Source organism: Anas platyrhynchos, chromosome 15 (genome assembly GCF_047663525.1).
Source record: "Anas platyrhynchos isolate ZD024472 breed Pekin duck chromosome 15, IASCAAS_PekinDuck_T2T, whole genome shotgun sequence".
NCBI classification, from domain to species: Eukaryota; Metazoa; Chordata; class Aves; order Anseriformes; family Anatidae; genus Anas; species Anas platyrhynchos.
In genome coordinates this window covers 19,200,338-19,218,453 of record NC_092601.1, presented here as the reverse complement: position 1 = coordinate 19,218,453, position 18,116 = coordinate 19,200,338, and the positions used below count along the sequence as shown (strand labels likewise).

Sequence of the window (18,116 nt, the reverse complement as noted above, 5' to 3'; positions counted from 1 at the left end):
CAACCTGTCCCCACCACGAGGTCAGCTTTGTGGCCCCCCAGATCACGGGCTGTCACCTCTTTACAAGGCATCTGCTTGCACAAACTTCATTGGTGAGAAGTTAAATTAAGACGAAGCATGTGCGATGGCTGGAAAGCTCCCTCTGCTCCTTGTGGGTTGGGATGGGTTCCCCAAATACTGCCCCAGCAGCAGGACACCCCCCAGGACACCAGCTCGCCCCAGGACCAGCTCCCCCCAGCACATCCCCGCTTCCCACAGTGGCCCCGTGCCAGATCCCCAGCGGGGCGGTGGCGCAGAACCTGGCTCCGTCTCTTTCACACCCTCTCCCCCTCTCTGTGGTGGTGGTTGGTGTCTCAGCAGAGTCACCTACACAGATATGCATTTTCTGAAGGATCTTTTTTTTTTTTCCTGGTAAAAAAGCAGTGGAAAAACCCCAAGTCAAATTAAACAAGTGCAACAGCAAGGAGGCGGCAGAGGCGGGCTCTGCGGTTACAGCACCGGCCGGGCGCTGATGCTGCTTCAGACAGGAGCTGGAACATGTGCAGCAGAAGTGCAGCAGGACCTGGCCCCAGGTGGCGAGGACCCACAGCTCGGGGGGCAGGGAGCAGTGCCCAGGCTCGCATCCCCCAGCCAAGGCTGAGCGTGGGATGCCCCAGCCTGGTGCCCGCTGCCATGGGACGCTCAGCGAGGCACACGTGGGCACTCCGGGGCTGGGGGTACACAGAGACCTGCTCTGCCACATGCTGCAGCCCCCCACCAGCTGGAGATGCAGCCCTCCAGGCACAGATCCACCAAGGGGTGAGCCCAGAGCTCTGTGTTGGAGCTGGGGGGGCCCAGGCATCCCCGTGGGGGCAGCTGTGGGCACGGCCAGGCTCTCACACCAATGGGTGGACTGGGAACTTCTGCCAGTTTTAGCCAGGGATGCTCCAGCGCTCAGCATGTCACAGACTTTACTCCCTCAGCATTGCTAAAAGGGAAAAAAAAAAATCTACATTTTGACAGTGACTCATCATCTCCCATTCTGGAATCTGTGGGGTTGCTACAACCTACACAAGGCACTTCAGAAAAGCAAAACAATTCTGAATAATAGAGGAAAAAAAGTTTGAAAAGGATGGGTAATTTCTAGCACTCTTCGAGGGTTCAGCTTTGGTTTTCTCATTATAAAAGCAATCAGGTAACGCACCGGAGCTGCCTTTCAGGTCACCCCCACGCTCCCCTGGGTTTCCTTCCCATCACTCGAGCTTTCCAAGGACCACAGATGCCCAGCGATGGAAGCAGCTGCTGGGGGTCGGGGGCTTTCCCCCCCCAGAGGTCAGCACAGCAGGGTGGGGGCGAGATGGGGCTGAGGGCAGAGCCCCCGTGGCAGCTGGGGAGCCCCCAGGGCACCAGCACCGAGAGCAGGCTGGGGAAGCTCCCAGCACTTCTGAGGAAGCTGTTTCTTGTTTCGTCTTTAACAGCAAATAAACATTGATTTTTATTCTGAAACGTAATTGACATTGCCATGATAGCAGAGTGAGGGCTGGTGCCACCAGAATCAGTGTAAATAAGCCACGTGCTAGGAAGTAATGAGCTTTGCTGATTGAGTTTATCCTTTTAAATTAATACAACTCCAGGATTTTTTAATCTTTCATTTGCCAGCTCGGAGATACTGATGGCAAGAGACAGGCAGGAGTCAGAGCTAGGTCTGCCCGAGGCACAGGCAGGGAGCACCAGGGCAGGATCCAGCCCTCGGTTGTTCCGCAGACACCGGGTTCGGGTGGGTTAACCAAAAAGCTTCAGGGAAGGGTTCGCCCCCCCAGCCTGGTCTGTGGCTGTGGGTGGCTGGGGTGGCCAGCTCAGCCCCGGGAGAGGTGCCCAGCGTGGCTCTGCCACCTGCCACACACTCCTCTGGCTGCTGCCAAGGGTTTGAGGCCCAGCTTCCACCTCCAAAAGCCGTGCAGCCCTGTCAGCCCCGCAGATGGGACCAGGCACCATTACTGCAATGCTTCATTGACCTTCTGCCCGGTGTGAAGGTTGGACTCAGCACCCACCGGACCCAGCACCCATCCCCACCGCTCCCAGACAGCCCTGCAGCTCCTCTTAATGCTGGGCTCCGCTTCCCCACGATCATCTGTGCTGCCTTAATGGCCTCTCATTTAATTACTGAAACTCACACCCTCTCCTGCTCTTATTTGGACACAAATCCCATGCCCCCGCTCATGCTGTTTTCTCTCCCTTGGTTTTCCACTGTGATGCTTTTTGGTCCTCATTGCCGCATGTCCCTAACCCAGCCCCCCCGTGTTCGCAGCCATTTCTCCCCATCACAACCATTACAGAGCCACGTGCAGGACTCAGGACTGTGCCCAAACTGCCCCTGTCAGACTGCTGCCCAGCTGCTCAGAAAGCAGCCCTGTAGGGGTGACCCTCCTGCGTGGAGCACAGCAGCTCCCATCCGCCACCCGCCCTCCAGCCAGGACCAGCCCCAGCCCGAGGGCACGAAGCCAGCAGCAAAACAGGAGAGAGGAACCAGGGCACAAACAAGTCCTCCTCCAGCATGAAACTGAGCGGTGAGAGCAAAATTTGTCAGGAAAGCAAAGGGCAGACCTTTAATTGCCTGCACATCACGGCTGCAAGCTGGGATAACAAACCAAAGGGACGGGACTGGCTCGTTTATTGGAGCACATTTGACCCGCGTAGCGTTTCTGAACCCTATGGAGAGATCTGTACAGCCAGAATGCTAAAAATCAATGAAAAAATGCACTCAGAAAGGACAAGGTGGAAAAAACAAGGATCAAAATTTAAAAAAAAAAAAAAAGATCCTGTCTGAATTAATGGCCACTTGTTTAACCAGAATTAATATATAGAGAAGGAACAAGCTGTGGTGCTCTGGTGTCTGCTTCAGCCCCCTGAGCTGTACCAGAGGACAGATTATACCAGAGGCTGCTTAAGTACCTATTTATAATAAGTAGGAGAGAAAGCTGCATTATGATGGGAAGCTGGAGGTTTCACTTCGCCAGTATTAAAATGTCCTCTGAATTTCTAAAAACCTATAAATGACAATTTCATAGCTCTGAAGCATGGCATCTCACACAGGGAGCGCTATTTTAGACTGTGTTGACAGCTGAAGGGGAATGGATCAAAAAATTAAAAACTAGTTGCTGCTCAGGTCCAAGGAATCGTGGCTTGATTGCACTTCTTATGGGCAAACAGAGTGAAGTTCAAGGCACTAACATATATTCTCAGTGCTTTAAAGGCCAATTCACAGAGCAGAAAACAATTATAAGCCAAATCAGTTCGGAGGAGAGATTTAAACATAAAAGCACAGCTGTGAATAGGGAATGATTTAAGAGCGTTTTACCCCCCAATTCACAACGGAGATGTGGGTTTGCACCAGTTTAAAAGCTGCCTGGTTAATATGTAAACAGCCGTAAAAATAAAAACATGCCCAACAAAAAGAAGAAAGGAGATATTCATAACTCTGAATTTAAATCAGCAACTCAAAATTGTAGAGCGCTGATAAAGGACGCAAACAAACAGTAGAAAAACCATCAAAACATCTTTCCCTGATGCATTAGGATGAACAACAACAACAGAAAGGAGCAATGCTATCTCCTGTTCCTAGACAAAAACGGCAGAAGCGTTAGTCACAGGACGGAGGAACGTTAAATAACTGTTATAACAAGTGCGACATTTCATATGCAGCAGAGTCACATCCCAGCGCTCAGAGATGCCAGAAGAGCCGAGCAAGCAATTAGCACCGAGGCTTCTGCAGCTCTGGGGGGGGGAAAAATCAGCTCTGCCAGGGGTCCTGCCCCAGCCCCTAGGGGTCCCCAGCCTCACAAGGGGGTCCCCAGCCCAGGACCTGGAGGTTGCTGCAGTCAGACCTCCACTGGATGGGATGTTCCCATCATCACACATTGAGAGCAATGACAGGACACCCAAAATGAAGACCACAAACATGAGGACAGGGCTGAGGCCACTGGCAACCACTTGCCTTGGTGCCACTGGAGGAGGACACTGGGGACACGCAGGCGAGGAGGGACCCAGAGAGCTGGGAGAGCTGAGCTGGTGCTTTCACCCATCACAGCATGGAGTAACAGCACCAAAAGGTTCTTCCCTATTTCAAGGTGAAGGGACTGCTTGGGTGTGTTGCTAACAGCACCGTGTGCTCGAGGCAGGCATTAAATGACAAAATTTCCAAGAGGCAAAAGGCTGGGACAAAGCTGGGATGAAGCACTGTGAAGAGCCCAGCTCCCACAACACGGCCCACCCGTCCCAAGAGAGGTCTCTGCCCAGCAGAGAAACCACAACAAGATTTAAGAGGGGAAGGTGAAGCCTGGCCAACTGGGCTTGGAAATGGGCAATTTGCAGGGTGAGAGCAAGCACTCAGCTCAGCAGGGATCATGGCCCCAGGCTCTGGCACATCCCAGCACAGGCAGGACCGCCGCTCCCTGCCTGCCCTCCTGCACGCTCTGGTCCCAGCCCCGTGCCACTGATGCCCAACTGCATTTTGAGGGCTGTGAACAGTAAATCAGTTCTCAAAGGTGTCACACAGTACAGACTATCAAGGCTAAAAATATGTAAATCGCCATGGAAAGCGCTGTCAGAGCTTCAGCGAGACTAGGAAGATGCCAAAAGGCAATTTAGAATTTTTGAGCTCACTGCACGAGGCATTAAAAAGGTCACTATTTCTGAAATAGGGATCTTTACAAATAAACACATTTGCTCAGGACTCGGTGAGTCATGCTGGAGCGGAGCACAGAGCATTTCCAACCTAATGCTTTTGACAGGCCACGAGCAGGGCGATCTTTTCATGTTTACAGTTCATCAATAGTTTTTACAGCCACACAGTCAATCTTTAAAGCACATTTAGCCTGGGAGGAGGCTTGGCAGGTTGTTTTCCTTGCAAAAATGATATTAAATTTCTTTTTTCTTTCTCTTACAGTGCTAATTTGAAGCTAAGTACTTGAACTTCAAATATGGGATTGCCACTCCAATACCTGCTTTTTTTATATACTTCTTGTCACTTCTGCCTAACAATATAAATATTTGAAGTTTTCAGCTGATGCACTAAAAGGGACTGCATCCATCAAAACCTATTTGTTTCAGGGAGCTCAGGGGGCATCACGCTGCTGGCACAGGAACAGGAACGCTCATGAAGGGCAGCGGAGGCTCTGCTGGTCCCTTTGGCCAGGAGCAGGGAAAGGAAAGATGCCTACAAAGAGGCACTGCCAGGTTCCCCAAAATTCAGAGCACTTTCCATTAAGCAGCACCTATCCCAGCCCATCGAGCCCTGGAAGACTTTGCCATGGGGAATGCTCCTGAGCTGTGTGAGCTGCGGTGTGCTTGGTGCCTGGGGAGTGGGGACAGGGAGGGCTGCAGGAGCAGGGGGGCTCTGCCCATTGCACGAGGGGCACCAGGGCACCACGAGCACCTTTCCTGAGCCACCATGGGCAATCATCTCCCCCTCTCCTGCCTGCATGTGGGATTTTGGATTTTGCTGCCTCAGCCTCCTGCTCTGCCCACCCACCTGCAGGGCAGTGCTGCAGCCTGAGCCCCCCGGGCTCCTGCACTCACCTTGACTGCAAAAGGGCCTCAGCTTCCCCCAGCGCCTCAAAGCACGGTGCGCTTTGCTAGAGAAACTGCAGGGCTTTGAAACAATTCCAGCTCCCACACGGCTCTTCCCTTTTCAGAGGCAGCAGCCCGATATAGATTTGAGGAGGGGGGGAAGGAGGAAAAAAAAAAAAAAGTAAAAGACCCTGAGAAGCACAGGCAAGCAGACAGCTCCGCAGCTGGTGCCAGAGCTTTCCATTTCCTTCCCACTTTGCCTTAATTCATGCACCAGAGCCCACCCTACTGCTGTTGAAGCTAGGAGATGTTTTGCCATCGGCTCTGAGCACAGCAGGGCTGTGCCCCCCACCGATGCAGGTGCCTTCCCCTGCCCTCGGTTCAGGCTTGCACAGGGGGCACAGCTTTGCCCCCAGCCTCACTCAGCTCACAGCACACATCCCCCCAGGAGAGCAGTGCCCTGTGGCAGCACTTTTAATGGGTCTGTCCCAGCTGCAGCTCAGCAGCCCGCTTTATGCTCATGGCACACAGCTGCCCTCCTGCTGATGCACCTGTGGTGGTTGGGGCTGGAGGAGGCACCAGGCTGCACCCCAGGGCAGGGCTGGGGCTGTTTGTGCAGCTTGGGGCCAGCCCCAGTGCCTGTGCTGGGTGTCAGGGCCCCCACCATGGCCCTGGAAATAAGTTCTGCATGAGAGGAGCTGAAATGACACACAGCCAGGTGCTGCTACAGCCCGAGAGGAGCTAGCTAAGATGAAACCCAGAAGCTGGCACAAAGCTCCCAGATGCCAATGGGACATTCTGCTTTTCCTACTTTTTTGCTCATTCTGGGGGTGAGATCTGCCCAAACTGACAATGCCGATGGTTTCTAAGTGTCAGCTCTCACCTACCATGAAACCCCCTTGCCTAAGAGACAGGACCGCTCCCTAGCCCCTTGTGGCACAGCAGGCAGTACCCGATGTGAGCACCGAGCTGCCGCAGCTTTACCAGCACCGAGCTGGCACCAAACCGCAGGGTGAGGGACACCAGCTCGGCCGTACCAAGAGCAGGTGAGGGCTGTGGGCACCGCACAGCTCAGCAGGCAGAGTGCCACCCGCCGCACACCCCAGCGCGCCGATTGCTCCCCGGGGAGCAGAGCTCCCGCTCGGTGCCGACAGAGCGGCTGCGAGAACGCGGCTCCCGGCGGAGGCGCTGACACGTCTGTCTGTCACTTCAGCCGTCAGGGAGCTGGGACAAACACAGAAGCCACACGGCACACGGCTACACGGGTGCTGGGGCTCATCGTGGCAGCCCCTGCGGGTCCTTCCCACAGCACCCTCCTGGCCGAGCTGCGGGGCACGCGCTTTGTGCAGCAGCACTGGGGATTGGGGCAGGCTGGGAGATGTGCAGAGTGGATATTGTTGAAAACGAACATGATGAGCATGCACACCACCCCCCTCAGGGTCTCATCGCCATCCCCACGCCCTCACTGGAGCATGCTTCAATTGTTTGGTGACAGAGGCAGAAGGTACGGGTCCTGTCTCCCCCCCAGGCGAAGGGATCTCACACCTCGGACTGCCATTTTCATACCCTGTTAAAGGCAGGATCACTCTTGTCCTTCAGCTTTTCCTGTTGGAGGAAAGGCCAAAGAGTTACACAGATAAAACACTTTCCTCCTTGGCTGGAGCCTGCTGAGGAATGAGAAGAAACTCCCCAGGAGCGGATGGAAGGAGGCTGCACGAGGCAGCCAGCCCATCCTCAGCGCACAGACAGCAGCACCTCAGGGTGGTGGGGCTGAGAGGGGAGTCCTGCTCCTGGGAGGCCCCAGGGTGCTGCCCCCGTCCACATCTCCCCAGCTCCGCACGGCTGCCGTGCTGCGATAAGGCCGGGCGAGCAGCGCGCCGCTGCCGGCAAATGGAGGGTTTGGCAAGGATGCTGCACAGCCTGGTGGCAGTCACTGCCTCGACTGGCTGCGAAGGCAACGCTGGAGCTGTTGCAGGCTGAGGACAGCATGCAAAGACAACGGGGAAAGGGCAGCTGTGTGAGGAGGGGGCAGCCACCCTGCCTGGTGGAGCAGGAGGCAGCCCAGTGGCAGGGCAGCAGGCGTCTGGTGCAGCCCCTTGTGATCATTTGTGTGATGGCGTGGTGTGATGTGCTGCTGCTGCTGCTGCTGCGGGGCACTGACAGCTGCCAAAACCTGGGTGAACAGCAGCCAGCCTGGCACTGGGGGTCTGCTCCAGGCTCCCTCCTGACCAAGGAGCAGCCCTGTGGGGAGGGAAGGAGGGGGCAGCCCGGGGCCCGCAGGGTGGGTGTGGGGGACAGGAGCAGCACGACCAAGGTCCCAGCAGCGTAAGGCCATGCTGGTTTTAAAAGTTAAAATGAGAAACGCTTTAAAAGGGTAGTCATTTGGTGGTAACCTCTTTGGGGGTTGCTTTCCCCTCCCTTTACGGTTCCAGGCACAAAGAATTGAGAGTAAAGGTACAATTATGGGACAATTACCAAATCACCAAATAAACTGGAAGAGTGAGCATTTGCAAGCACGAGCCCAAATGTCACCCTCAAATGCTGCCTTTTGTTAGTGCTTTCCGCGGGCTGAGTCACGCCTTGTGCTGCTCATTCACCTTCCCTGAGCTCAGGGATCTGCTCCGGGGCTGTGGCTCCTGCTCCCAGCCCAACCCTGCCCTTGGAACACAAACCTTGTGGCACAAAGCAACGCCCGGAGCCCCTGTGAGGCTGCAGGGCCACTGGTGCAGTGCTGCTCCTGCTCCTGCTCCTCACGGCTGCTTTCCTTCCCTGCTCTCCTCTCCGCCTTCCCCTGCCTGCCTTGCGACCCTGCTCTCTGTGTGATAAAGCAGCGCGGCTCCCAGTAACCCGATGTGGTGACAGCTGAGCATCCTCTGCAGCCCGACAGCGCCAGGTTTGTCTACAGATTGTGGTGTCAGGAGATAAGAAACAGGCAATATCTGAGAACATCATCATGCGATATTACCTGTTCAGCAGCCATAATAATTTCTCCTTCCTCTCTCCATGATGACTATGAAAAAAAAGGGATATTTTCAAGCCTGACAAATGCAGTCATCCAATGTGCAAGCGAATCTTGCAAGTGTTAGGAAGACAAACACATCTCAGCTGTCACACCACACATTTCAAATGCCAGCAAAGCCCTGTTGTGATGGGACTGCTCCCCCCGGGCTCCGTTTGGCGAGCTGACCACGGCACGGTGCAGCCCCAGCTCAGGGGGGCAGCCCCAAAGCATGGCCAGAGCAGATGGAGGAAGGACAGCAGCACTTCCAGAATTAGTATTCCTGGCAGCCACAGCCACGCGTGCACCTTGACTGCAGCGTGCACCAGCCTCTGCGAGCCTGGCGGCCAGTGGCTCGTAGAGAAATGCAGAATTCCGAGTTACCATACGAGCACTCTGTCACCGTGCTGCTGTGGTGATGAACGAGCAGGCATTCACTCACGGGAGCGCTCCTCGGGCAGCTGCTGCCTTGCATCCCCTCCTACCTCGGATAGACGAGGGCCCACAGCTGCAGAGGACAGCCAGTGCGCAATAATTTTGGCTGGGAAATCCCGTGCCCAAGCACTGGTGCGCTGCTGGTCACACGATGTGCCTCTGATTCACAAAATGTCTAAGAGAAGTTGATGTTCTGCAGCCTGTCTCTGATGTAACCAGACCAAAGGACATCGGACAGCTCAAAGCACGGAGCATGCCTGGCCTGAGCTTCCTATCTTGAAAAATTCTGTTAAGTAACTGCTGAAAGCAGACGGTTAAAAGGTAACACAAATGCCAGATAAGAAAATGCATGAAGAGCCCCTGAGTCACCAGGGCTGAGCCTGGCAGCCCGCGACACGAGCAGTGTTTGCACTCAGGGTTGTGTAACAGATCCCCGGCACGGCGAGGCAGCGTGCTCGTGCTCGCTCCTCAGCACTGCTCCGAAGCCTCTCCTCTCTGCAGAGCCGCGCAGAGCCCCGCCGATGCACATGAGCCAGGAGAAGACACCAGTTGTCACCCAGGCGCTGTCATTCTTCACCACAGCAGGTGTCTTCTTAATCAAAGAAATATCTCGAGACGCCCGCTGCTGCGTTCCCCCAGAGCGAGCCGAGGCTCGTTACAGACCGTGCTGGAGGACTGCATGAAATGAATGGCAACACGGCTGTGCTCCCCAGGGTGCTTATCCTTCAGAATAGAAGCAACAAAACCTCGTGGTGCTAAGCTCAAGTGCAAGCCAGAGTGGAGCCCCCAGCGAGCCCCTAGAAGGGGACGTGGGAGCCTCCATCTCAACACCAAGCCTCAAGCCAAAGTGCAGCCAAGCACCAGCTGCAATCCTCTTCTAAGGGTCATGTAAACAATTAAAGTGACTTTTAGATGCTGCAGCACAGTTCCTGCCCTTACCAAGGTCAGAGCAGGGTAGCAGGCAGGCAGAGCCCCCCAGTTCCTCCCAGCACCCATGGGTGCAGGGAACCCCTCGCCGAGCGCGCACCCGCTGCTCGCACCCCGTGGCACGTTCCTGCTGGCTGCCTGTGGCGCGTCCCAGTGACTCCATGAGTGGGGTGGGCGCCTCCCCTTGGGCATCTCTGAGGCACCCTCAGGTGCTGGTGAGCATTCCTGATGGTGGATACATTGCACCTGCACCCTGCCAATGCGCATCCATCAGGCACAGACCTCGTCTGCAAGGTGAGCCAGGGATGGAGCCCAGCCTGCCGCGTGCCCACCCCGTATTTATGGCCTAATCCATCTATAGAATTATAGGAGCAATTCTGATCTCCCTGGAAAAGGAGGCTGATGTCTATTTATGAAGTGTACCTCGTGTTTATTAAAAATCCACGGTGAGAGCCATGTGAAAACCAACCACTGAGACGCCAGAAGCACTGAGCAAGTTTAACACTGTGGCTGGTTGCCCTCATCCCATCCCAAGCAGCAGGGGCAATCAGGGGGGCTCGTGGATCTCAGCACCTGGCCCCTCGCCCTGCACTGCTGAGAGGTGCCAGGGGTGCCAGGGAGCGTGGTGTGGCCAGGCTGTGCCAGTGGCTGGGGAGGGGTCTGCACCCCTGGGACCAGCACTGAGGGTGCTGTGCGCCTCCTGGAGCTGTGTGAGACCAGCACCAATGAATCCACCCCCACCGTGCCGACCTGCACACTATGAAAGGCAAAAAGCTCCTGCAAAGAGAAGTGATTTGCCAGAGCTGTGTAACTGTGTGGCGGAGCCAAGCGTCGCCGCTGCTCTCCCCGCTCCCCGTGCGCACGGTGCTGGCGTTGCCACCCCAGGCAGCGGGCAGGATCCAGCCAGTGGGCGGCCTCCCCCCGCCACGGCCACACTCCCCAGCCACCAGCCCCAGTGCTCAGGCTTTCAGCCTTCATTAGCCACCCCTAATTATTTACAGCCATAATGGAGATAGTGACCTTGCATGGAAAAAAACAACACTTGAGCCTCATTCAGATTCAGACTTCCACCTCTATTAAACAGTAACAGCTCTTGAGATGACAGACTCTGCACCACGCCTATGCAGCAGTAAAATGCCTGTTTCTGAGCTGTTTGCAGCATACATTTTACTCATCACGTGCTGCTCACAGGCAATGTGGGAGCTAGCTCCCTACACCGCCTCGGACGATGGGATTTTTGTCCTGACAAATGCCGCAGCATCCCACAAGGGTAAATTCTGCACCCGCTGTTCCAAGCACCAATTCCTCAAAGCAGAGCTGGTGGGAGCGAGCCGAGGCACGGATCTGCTCTGGGTACCTTCAAACCATCAGTGAGATGCGGCTGCACAGCTGCCTGAAAGCGCAGCGCTGGCTGGCAGGCGGCATGGGCCCAGCTCTGTCCAGGAGGATTTTTTATGGCTCTTGGCATTTGGACATAAGCCACAGGCACATGGGGCTGGAGCAGGCCAGAGGTGCAGCCTGACTTCCACCTCCATTAGAGGACAGTAATTAATTCAACATATTCTCCACCAAGCCAAAGTTTAGGTCCCCAGGTCAGAGGTGACACCTGGGTTATCACACGCAGATTGCTGACCCCTTGCTCGATGCTTTTGTCCCATCCTGCTTTGACCCCAGAGCCACAACTGGCCCCAGTGCCGGGTGTGTGTCCTGCCTGTGCTCAGTGCTGTCCTGTATGGAGGGGCTTTCTGGGGCCAGGAGGGAAGGGTGGTTAAGCCTGTGGCATGGTAATTTCCTCAGGTCTTCTCAGATGGGTAACCGTGCCCTCCTCATCTTTACCCATCGCTATAATCTTAGGTGCCTCTGTTTAGTTTCTGTAACACGATTTAATTTGATGCTTCCTCATCCTCATACCATGGGGAAGAGGACACTGTCCCTCCACCCATCCTCCCCAGCCCTCCCACGCCCTCCCACTGTCCCGTGTCCCCATCCATCACCTCCAGCCCATGCTGATGCTCCCCGACATTCCCTCCTCACACTGATGGCTTTCCTGGCTCCCCGTGCATTGCCTGCACAGTGTGGAGCAGAGAGTAACACCCTCACTGGGGCTGCCCCTGCGGTGACACGGAGCTGCCACGTGCCGGGGATGCCGACGTGGCTGAGCAAGGAGCTCTTGGAGCTGCACCGGAGACACCAGCACCAGCGCTGCTGGCAGCGCAGCGGAGCCGGACCACGAGCGCCATGGAGAAGTGTTAGATTGCAGGACGGGCTGTTGATGAGAATCTATTACAGACAGCAACCAGACAGAGGAACAGGATGAGCAGCTCCTTAAATACCCACCTATAATGAGTAGCGAGAAAAAGCGCTCTATCATGGATGATTGCAATCTCAGGGACATTTGCTTGGCGCTTTTAAAAATTAAAGATAATAACTTTCTAACAGAAACAATATTGCTGTCACCTTGGGGAAATTCTCTGCTTGGCCTCATTCAGAGGGACTGAGAGGAGCTGGAAGCAGGCAAGGAGCTGGTGGCCGTCCAGGCGCAGCTGCTTGCAGCCCAATTTAACGCCTTCGCAGAGAACCAGCTCAGCTCAGCGGAGCCAAAAGCAAACATGGGCACAACTGACTGGGGGAAAATGTCAACACAGAGCCACGCCTGTGGCTTGGGAGCTGTGGCAGGAGCCTTCCTGACACCCCAAGCTTCTGTCAGACCTGCCGAGGAGAGGAACTCAACATTGCCATTAAAGGAACAAAACTCAGGACTTTTTATATTGGTAGAAGTTGATGGGATCGGTTAAAATAAACCTGCAACCAAAAGCTTTAAGCAGAAGGAGGAGGACTGTTTTGATGTGTTAGAAGAAAGGAGCCTCACCAGTGGTGTAATTTCACTACTAGATGAGGACGGAACTGCCAGTCACGAAGCAGGAGTGACACACAATTATTTATTCATCATGCACTTTTGTCCTGTACCTGGAGACAAACAGGCTCCCGTATTCCATCGGGGACGAGGGAGGATGCTGAACAGCCACTACTAAGTGTGAGCGTGAAATTGGTAGGACCAAAGAACTTTGTCCCAAGAGCATTAAGAGAACAGCCTAAGGTCTAAAACAATAGGTCTAAAATGGATTTTAATAAATCTTGGCATTTTGGTGAATTTCTGGAAGACAGGAAAAGCTGGTGAATGTCTACTTAGACCGTGCTGGTCATCACCAGCCATGGCAATGGGCAAGGGTAGGAACCGAATTACTCAGCGTCAGCTCTGGGTTAGTGCACGGAGGCGGCAGCAGGGAGGAGCCAGGGGATGTGATAAATGGCTAACAGCCTCATGGAAAATAGATCCATCAAACATCATACATTTTTCTTGTTACGGTTACCAATTTAGTTGATAAAGGAAGCCATTATCATAATATATTTAGAGCTCCGCAAGCTATTTGATTTAGCTCTCCTGAAAAAGTAAAAGAATCGTATTATGCAGAATCAACATCACTTTCCTAAAGGGACTGGCAAGCAGATTGCAGAGATTATAAATTGTTTTCCAGTGGGATGTTTCTACGTGGGATCTGTTACTAGAATAGTGTTGAGCTATAACTATGTCTTTATTAATGATAACATGAATTAATTGTGGATAAAAGGTGCAAATGGCAAAGGAAAGTCTGACTGGAGTACCAGTGAATGATGGGGATGGGTCAGGTGCATGGGGCACTCTGGCAGCTCTGTACGGTGGGCTCATATAGCGACAGCTGGTTTTATACAGCCAAGTCCAAGGCTTCCCATTTAGGACAGCAAGTTGTAGTTCCAGTGTCGGAGGTGATGTCCTGACAGGCAGCAGCACGGAAAGGACTTGGGGTGGTGCTGGATAACCACCAGCGTGAGCTGGAGCTAAAAGGGATGAAGATGTTCCCACCGCTGTACAGCCACTAGGAACAGGCAGAAATAAGGATAAATGGCTTGTGTGGCTAAGCGAGGCTTAAATATCACAGATTAATCTTTATGTTCAAAGAAAGTTAGGAAAATTACTCTAGTAGGAGTTACACAGAGGAGAAGGCAGAGCAGGAAGCCGTGAGCCTTGCCAGAGGGGAGAGGAGTGAAGCTGGTTTGTTCCCAGCACCGTGCCGGTGCCGTGGCTGCAAGGGGCTGGGACGCAGGAGCAGGGGGGGGACTCAATTGAGGTGAGGGTGCTCTGAAAATGGCTCTGGGGCATGCAGGTCCCAGCCCTGCCTCTGCCATCCGCTCACAGCACCTGCAATAATATTTAAAACCTAGACGGGTTCCACAAAAACAAAACAAAATAAGCAAACAAACAAAAACAAAACAAACAACAACAAAAACAAACACAAGAATAAAACCCAGGGAAAGTTCCCCAAGATCAGCAGAGGGAATGAACCGCTGGCACACACCGTGCTCCTGCTGCTGCAGGGACCCAGGGGTGGTCCAGGCCCAAGGCACAGTGCAGCCCAGGAACAGCCCCGGTCATGCAGCTGTGTCCCCTAAAACTGCCCCAAGCCCCCGGCAAGGGGGCCGCAGCACGGACGGGCTGGCAAGACAGAAAGACAGATGGGACAGAAGGATGCTGGAGTATCCACCGGGAGGCAGCTGAGCAGCGCTCATGGTTCTCCAGAAATGACAGAGCACTTTATTCCTGCCAGTTCTGACGGAGGAGGAAAGAGAAAGCACCACATCATCTTCAAAACCCCGCATTTCACACAGCCCCGGCCGCATCCTCCCGCTGCCTCTGCCTGTTCCGTGCCCACACGGTGCCGTGGAGCCAGTCCCAAGCTGCACCGTGCAGCAGGGAGCCCGAGGAGGCTCCCAGTGTTTAACGACGCTGAATTTAATTAAGTTTGATGGAAACTAAAGTTCTTTTATTTGCCTAAAACAACACAAGCCCTAAACAGCAATTTCTCAACTTCAGCATCCCCAAAGTTCCGCAGAGCTCCCTACCTTCCGTGCCAAAAAGGAAGCCAAAACAAATGGTGTGTGACAGGCACCAGCAACCTGCCCCTGTCCCACTGGGAAGTACAGCGAGGTGGCTGCGAAGTATTTGCATATCAGGAAAAGTGATCGTTACAATCCAAACGCTGCAATTTAAAACAAAGGCTGTCCTAGCACAGCAGCCTGCAAACACCTGCCTCGACTCCAGGTACCAAGTCAATCACCGATTTGTGTTTTCCAGCGTGGGTGTCTCTACAGAGGTCTGCTGCGGCTCCATTCAAGATTTATCCGCTTTTGCCCATGGGCTTTGTAGGGCCACGTGATGCCAGGCGCTCCCACGCAGGCACTGTGTGTGTGACTGACATGTATTTAAGGAGCAGCTGCCACGTAGTGAGCACCCAACGCTCGCTTTGGTCATTTTAATAATCTGCTCTCGACACTCAGCCAGACGAGGGACCGGCGCTCGCCACCTAATTCCTTCATCGCAGCACACGTTAAAACCCTGCTGGGGGTGGGAATCTCAAGGCCCAGGCGCTTCCCAAGGAGCAGAGGCTCTGCTTAGTGCTCAAAGCAGTCTGCACCCCAGGAGAAGGGGCCCTCTCCACTGACCAGAGTCACTCCCAGCTCAGGATGGAGGAGCGCAATGCTCCTGGCTCTCCAGCCAGACACAAGGAGCACGCAGCAATCCGGGGCCCAGCCAGCAGCAGACCCAGGACCCACTGCCCTGAGGGCCCTTGGTGAGCACCCCACAGATCCTGCTCCCCATGGCAGGGTGAGCAGCAGCAGGAACGGCCCTTGCTGGGGGAGCCCGGCCCTGCTGGGAGGGAAGCTGCCCCAGCACCACCTCGGCTCATGGCCTGAGGCACACGGCCACTTCTCCAGCAACACCCGGGGGTGATGAGCGGCACCGTGCAGCCCCAGCACCAGAGCAGGTGGCCCCACACACTCCGCTGAGCAGGGGGTGGTGTGGGGTGGTTCCAGGTGGGACCCCTCTGCACAGATCTCAACTGGGCACCCCCACTGCCCGCCTGCACTCCGCAGCCGCATGCAAGGGATGCCAGAGCCTGTGCCCATGCGCAGCACCAGCACGGCCCTGTGCAGAGCTCTGCGCCCGCTCCTGCCCAGTCCACAAGGGACAGCCAGCAGCGGGCAGAGATGAGCCTGGCAGCGAGCGCATCCCCACTGCTCCCTGCCCCATGCCCAGGCTTGGGGCGCTGACCTGTGATTCAGCTGGAGCTCCGGCACAGCACCGTTAAACCCTTTCCTGAGCATGCTGTGCCCGAGAGACCAGGGTTGCACCAGCTTCTTCCAAAGCAGTGATTTATGGCAGTGAGGGAAGCATAAAGCATCCACTGAAAAAAAGCCCACAGCCAGCAAAAATAAGAATTTTGGAAATTACTCATGCCTCCAGTGATCCCATCTCTCACAGCCCTGTCTGCTGCCTCCTCTGTTCCCTCAGCCTGAGAAGGGAGACAGATTATCTCCAATTATTTATTATGGAATTAGAGCATGATCCAAAACCTCCTTGAATCAATAAGAAAGCCCCGACTGACTTCACCGGGTCTAGGATTGAGCACCAGGAACAGGCAGGAGATTTCTGCATCTGTGGCCGTGACTCACCGAGAACTTTCCGATGTGGCAGGCGCAGCTCAGCTGCCACGGCTCGCTGGCCCCCACCGCCAGGCGCTGCTCCGGGGCGGGGGAACCTGACAGCACCAGGGCCACAGCTCCCCGTTAGCTTGCAGGCCACCAGCCGCTGCCATTGATGTTAAAACTTAGCGCCCAGGATGATTCCATCGGCCATTTTTTGCTGCACAGGTACCAGCACCCGGGCTCCACTCAGGCTCACGGTTAAGCCCTGCCTGCTGTTGCTCGTGTAAATCTCAGCCAGGAACTTTGGGCTGCAACCGCCCCCCGAGCAGGGCTCTGTGCTGCAGGACCACCGCAGCAGCCTCTCCAGCGGGGTGCTGCTGCAGCAGGGGCAAAGCAGCGGGGCAAAACTGCGAGGGTGGGCAGGCAGGAGCCCGGCCGTGGGGCAGCCCACGCGAGGAGTGGGGCGCAGTCCCCGAGGGATGGAGGGAGAAGCAGCGGAGGGGCAGCAGCCGGACACCTTGCCCCTCTCTGCTGCTCCGAGGGGAAGGGCTGGCACGCCGCTGGGGCTGGGCTGCAGGACTGCTGGGCGCAGCCGGTGCCTGCAGAGCCCTCGCTGGGGAGCGGCTGCGGGGATGCGCTCGCCGACCGACCCGCGCCAAGGCGAGCCCCGGGGCCCGGAGCGGGACCTGTGGCCGCTCAGCCCCAGGCGCGCCGCGCCGACAGCGGGCACCCGCACCCGCACCCGCACCCGCACCCGCACCCGCACCGCGCCGCTCGGGGCAGGCACCGCGGCTGCCCGCAGCCAGCCCCGCTCCCCGCCGCCCCCGGCACCCCGCGTCCTGCGTGTGCGGGAGCCACCGAGAAAGTTTCCCCCCGGCCGCGCCGGGCCCCCCCGTGCCCCTCCTGCGCGGGCAGGGGCCGGCGGCCGGGGGAGCTCCGCCGGGGGGGCCGCGGGGCGCGGGGCCCGGCGCTGGGGGTCCCGGGGCGCCCCCGCCCTCCCCCGAACTTCTGGGCTGGGCAGGGCCCCGGCGAGCGGCCGGGGGCGGCGGGGCGGCCGGCGGGCGGTCGGTACCTTCCAGGCAGCACGTCCTCCAGAGCCCCGAGTGGGTCATCACCTCCTCGTTCTTGCGGCTCGTGTCGTTGTCGCCGGTGGACTTAGTCCTGCACACGCCGCGCGAGTAGAGCCAGTAGTCGGTGCCCACGGCGATGGTCATCAGGCTGAAGGCTGCGAAGGCTCCCACCGTGGTGATGAGCATCTGGACGCCTCTGTCACACATCCTCATGCTGCTTCATCCTACGGCGGCGGCTCGCAGGGGAAGGGCCGGCGCCGCCGCCCGCCGCCGCGCTCCGCGCTCGGCGCCTCATGCCCCCGCGGCCCGCGGCGAGCCGGGCCCCCGCGGCGGCGCTGCTCGGGGCCGCCGAGCCCCCGGGCGCCCGGCCGGCATGGCCCGAGCAGCAGCGGGGCGCGGAGCGGAGCGGCTCCGCCGTGCGCCCGCGGCCGGCAGCGCGGCGCCTCTCCCGGCGCCTCCCCCGCGCCGCCCGGCCAAGGCATCCGCGGGGGGCGGCGGGGGCGGGGGGCAGCGGAGGGAGGGCGGGCCGCGGGGGGGCCGCGCCGCCGGGAAACCGCCGCCCGGGGGGGGGCCGGCACCGGGCGGGGACCGGGCGGGGACTGCCCCGGGGCGGGCGG

At 56.7% G+C, this 18,116-nt stretch overlaps 1 protein-coding gene across 1 annotated transcript in view; it reads right to left on the bottom strand.

Moving 5' to 3' along the window:
- The window catches only part of CACNG3 (calcium voltage-gated channel auxiliary subunit gamma 3), a 28,886-nt gene extending 10,951 nt beyond the window's left edge, over window positions 1–17,935 (bottom strand). The window contains exon 1 of the mRNA XM_027469069.3: window positions 17,502–17,935. Within this exon, the coding sequence (XP_027324870.1) occupies window positions 17,502–17,712 (211 nt within the window). The 5' untranslated portion in view covers window positions 17,713–17,935. The remainder of the gene's footprint in view (window positions 1–17,501) is intronic.
- Window positions 17,936–18,116: the final 181 nt, after the last annotated feature.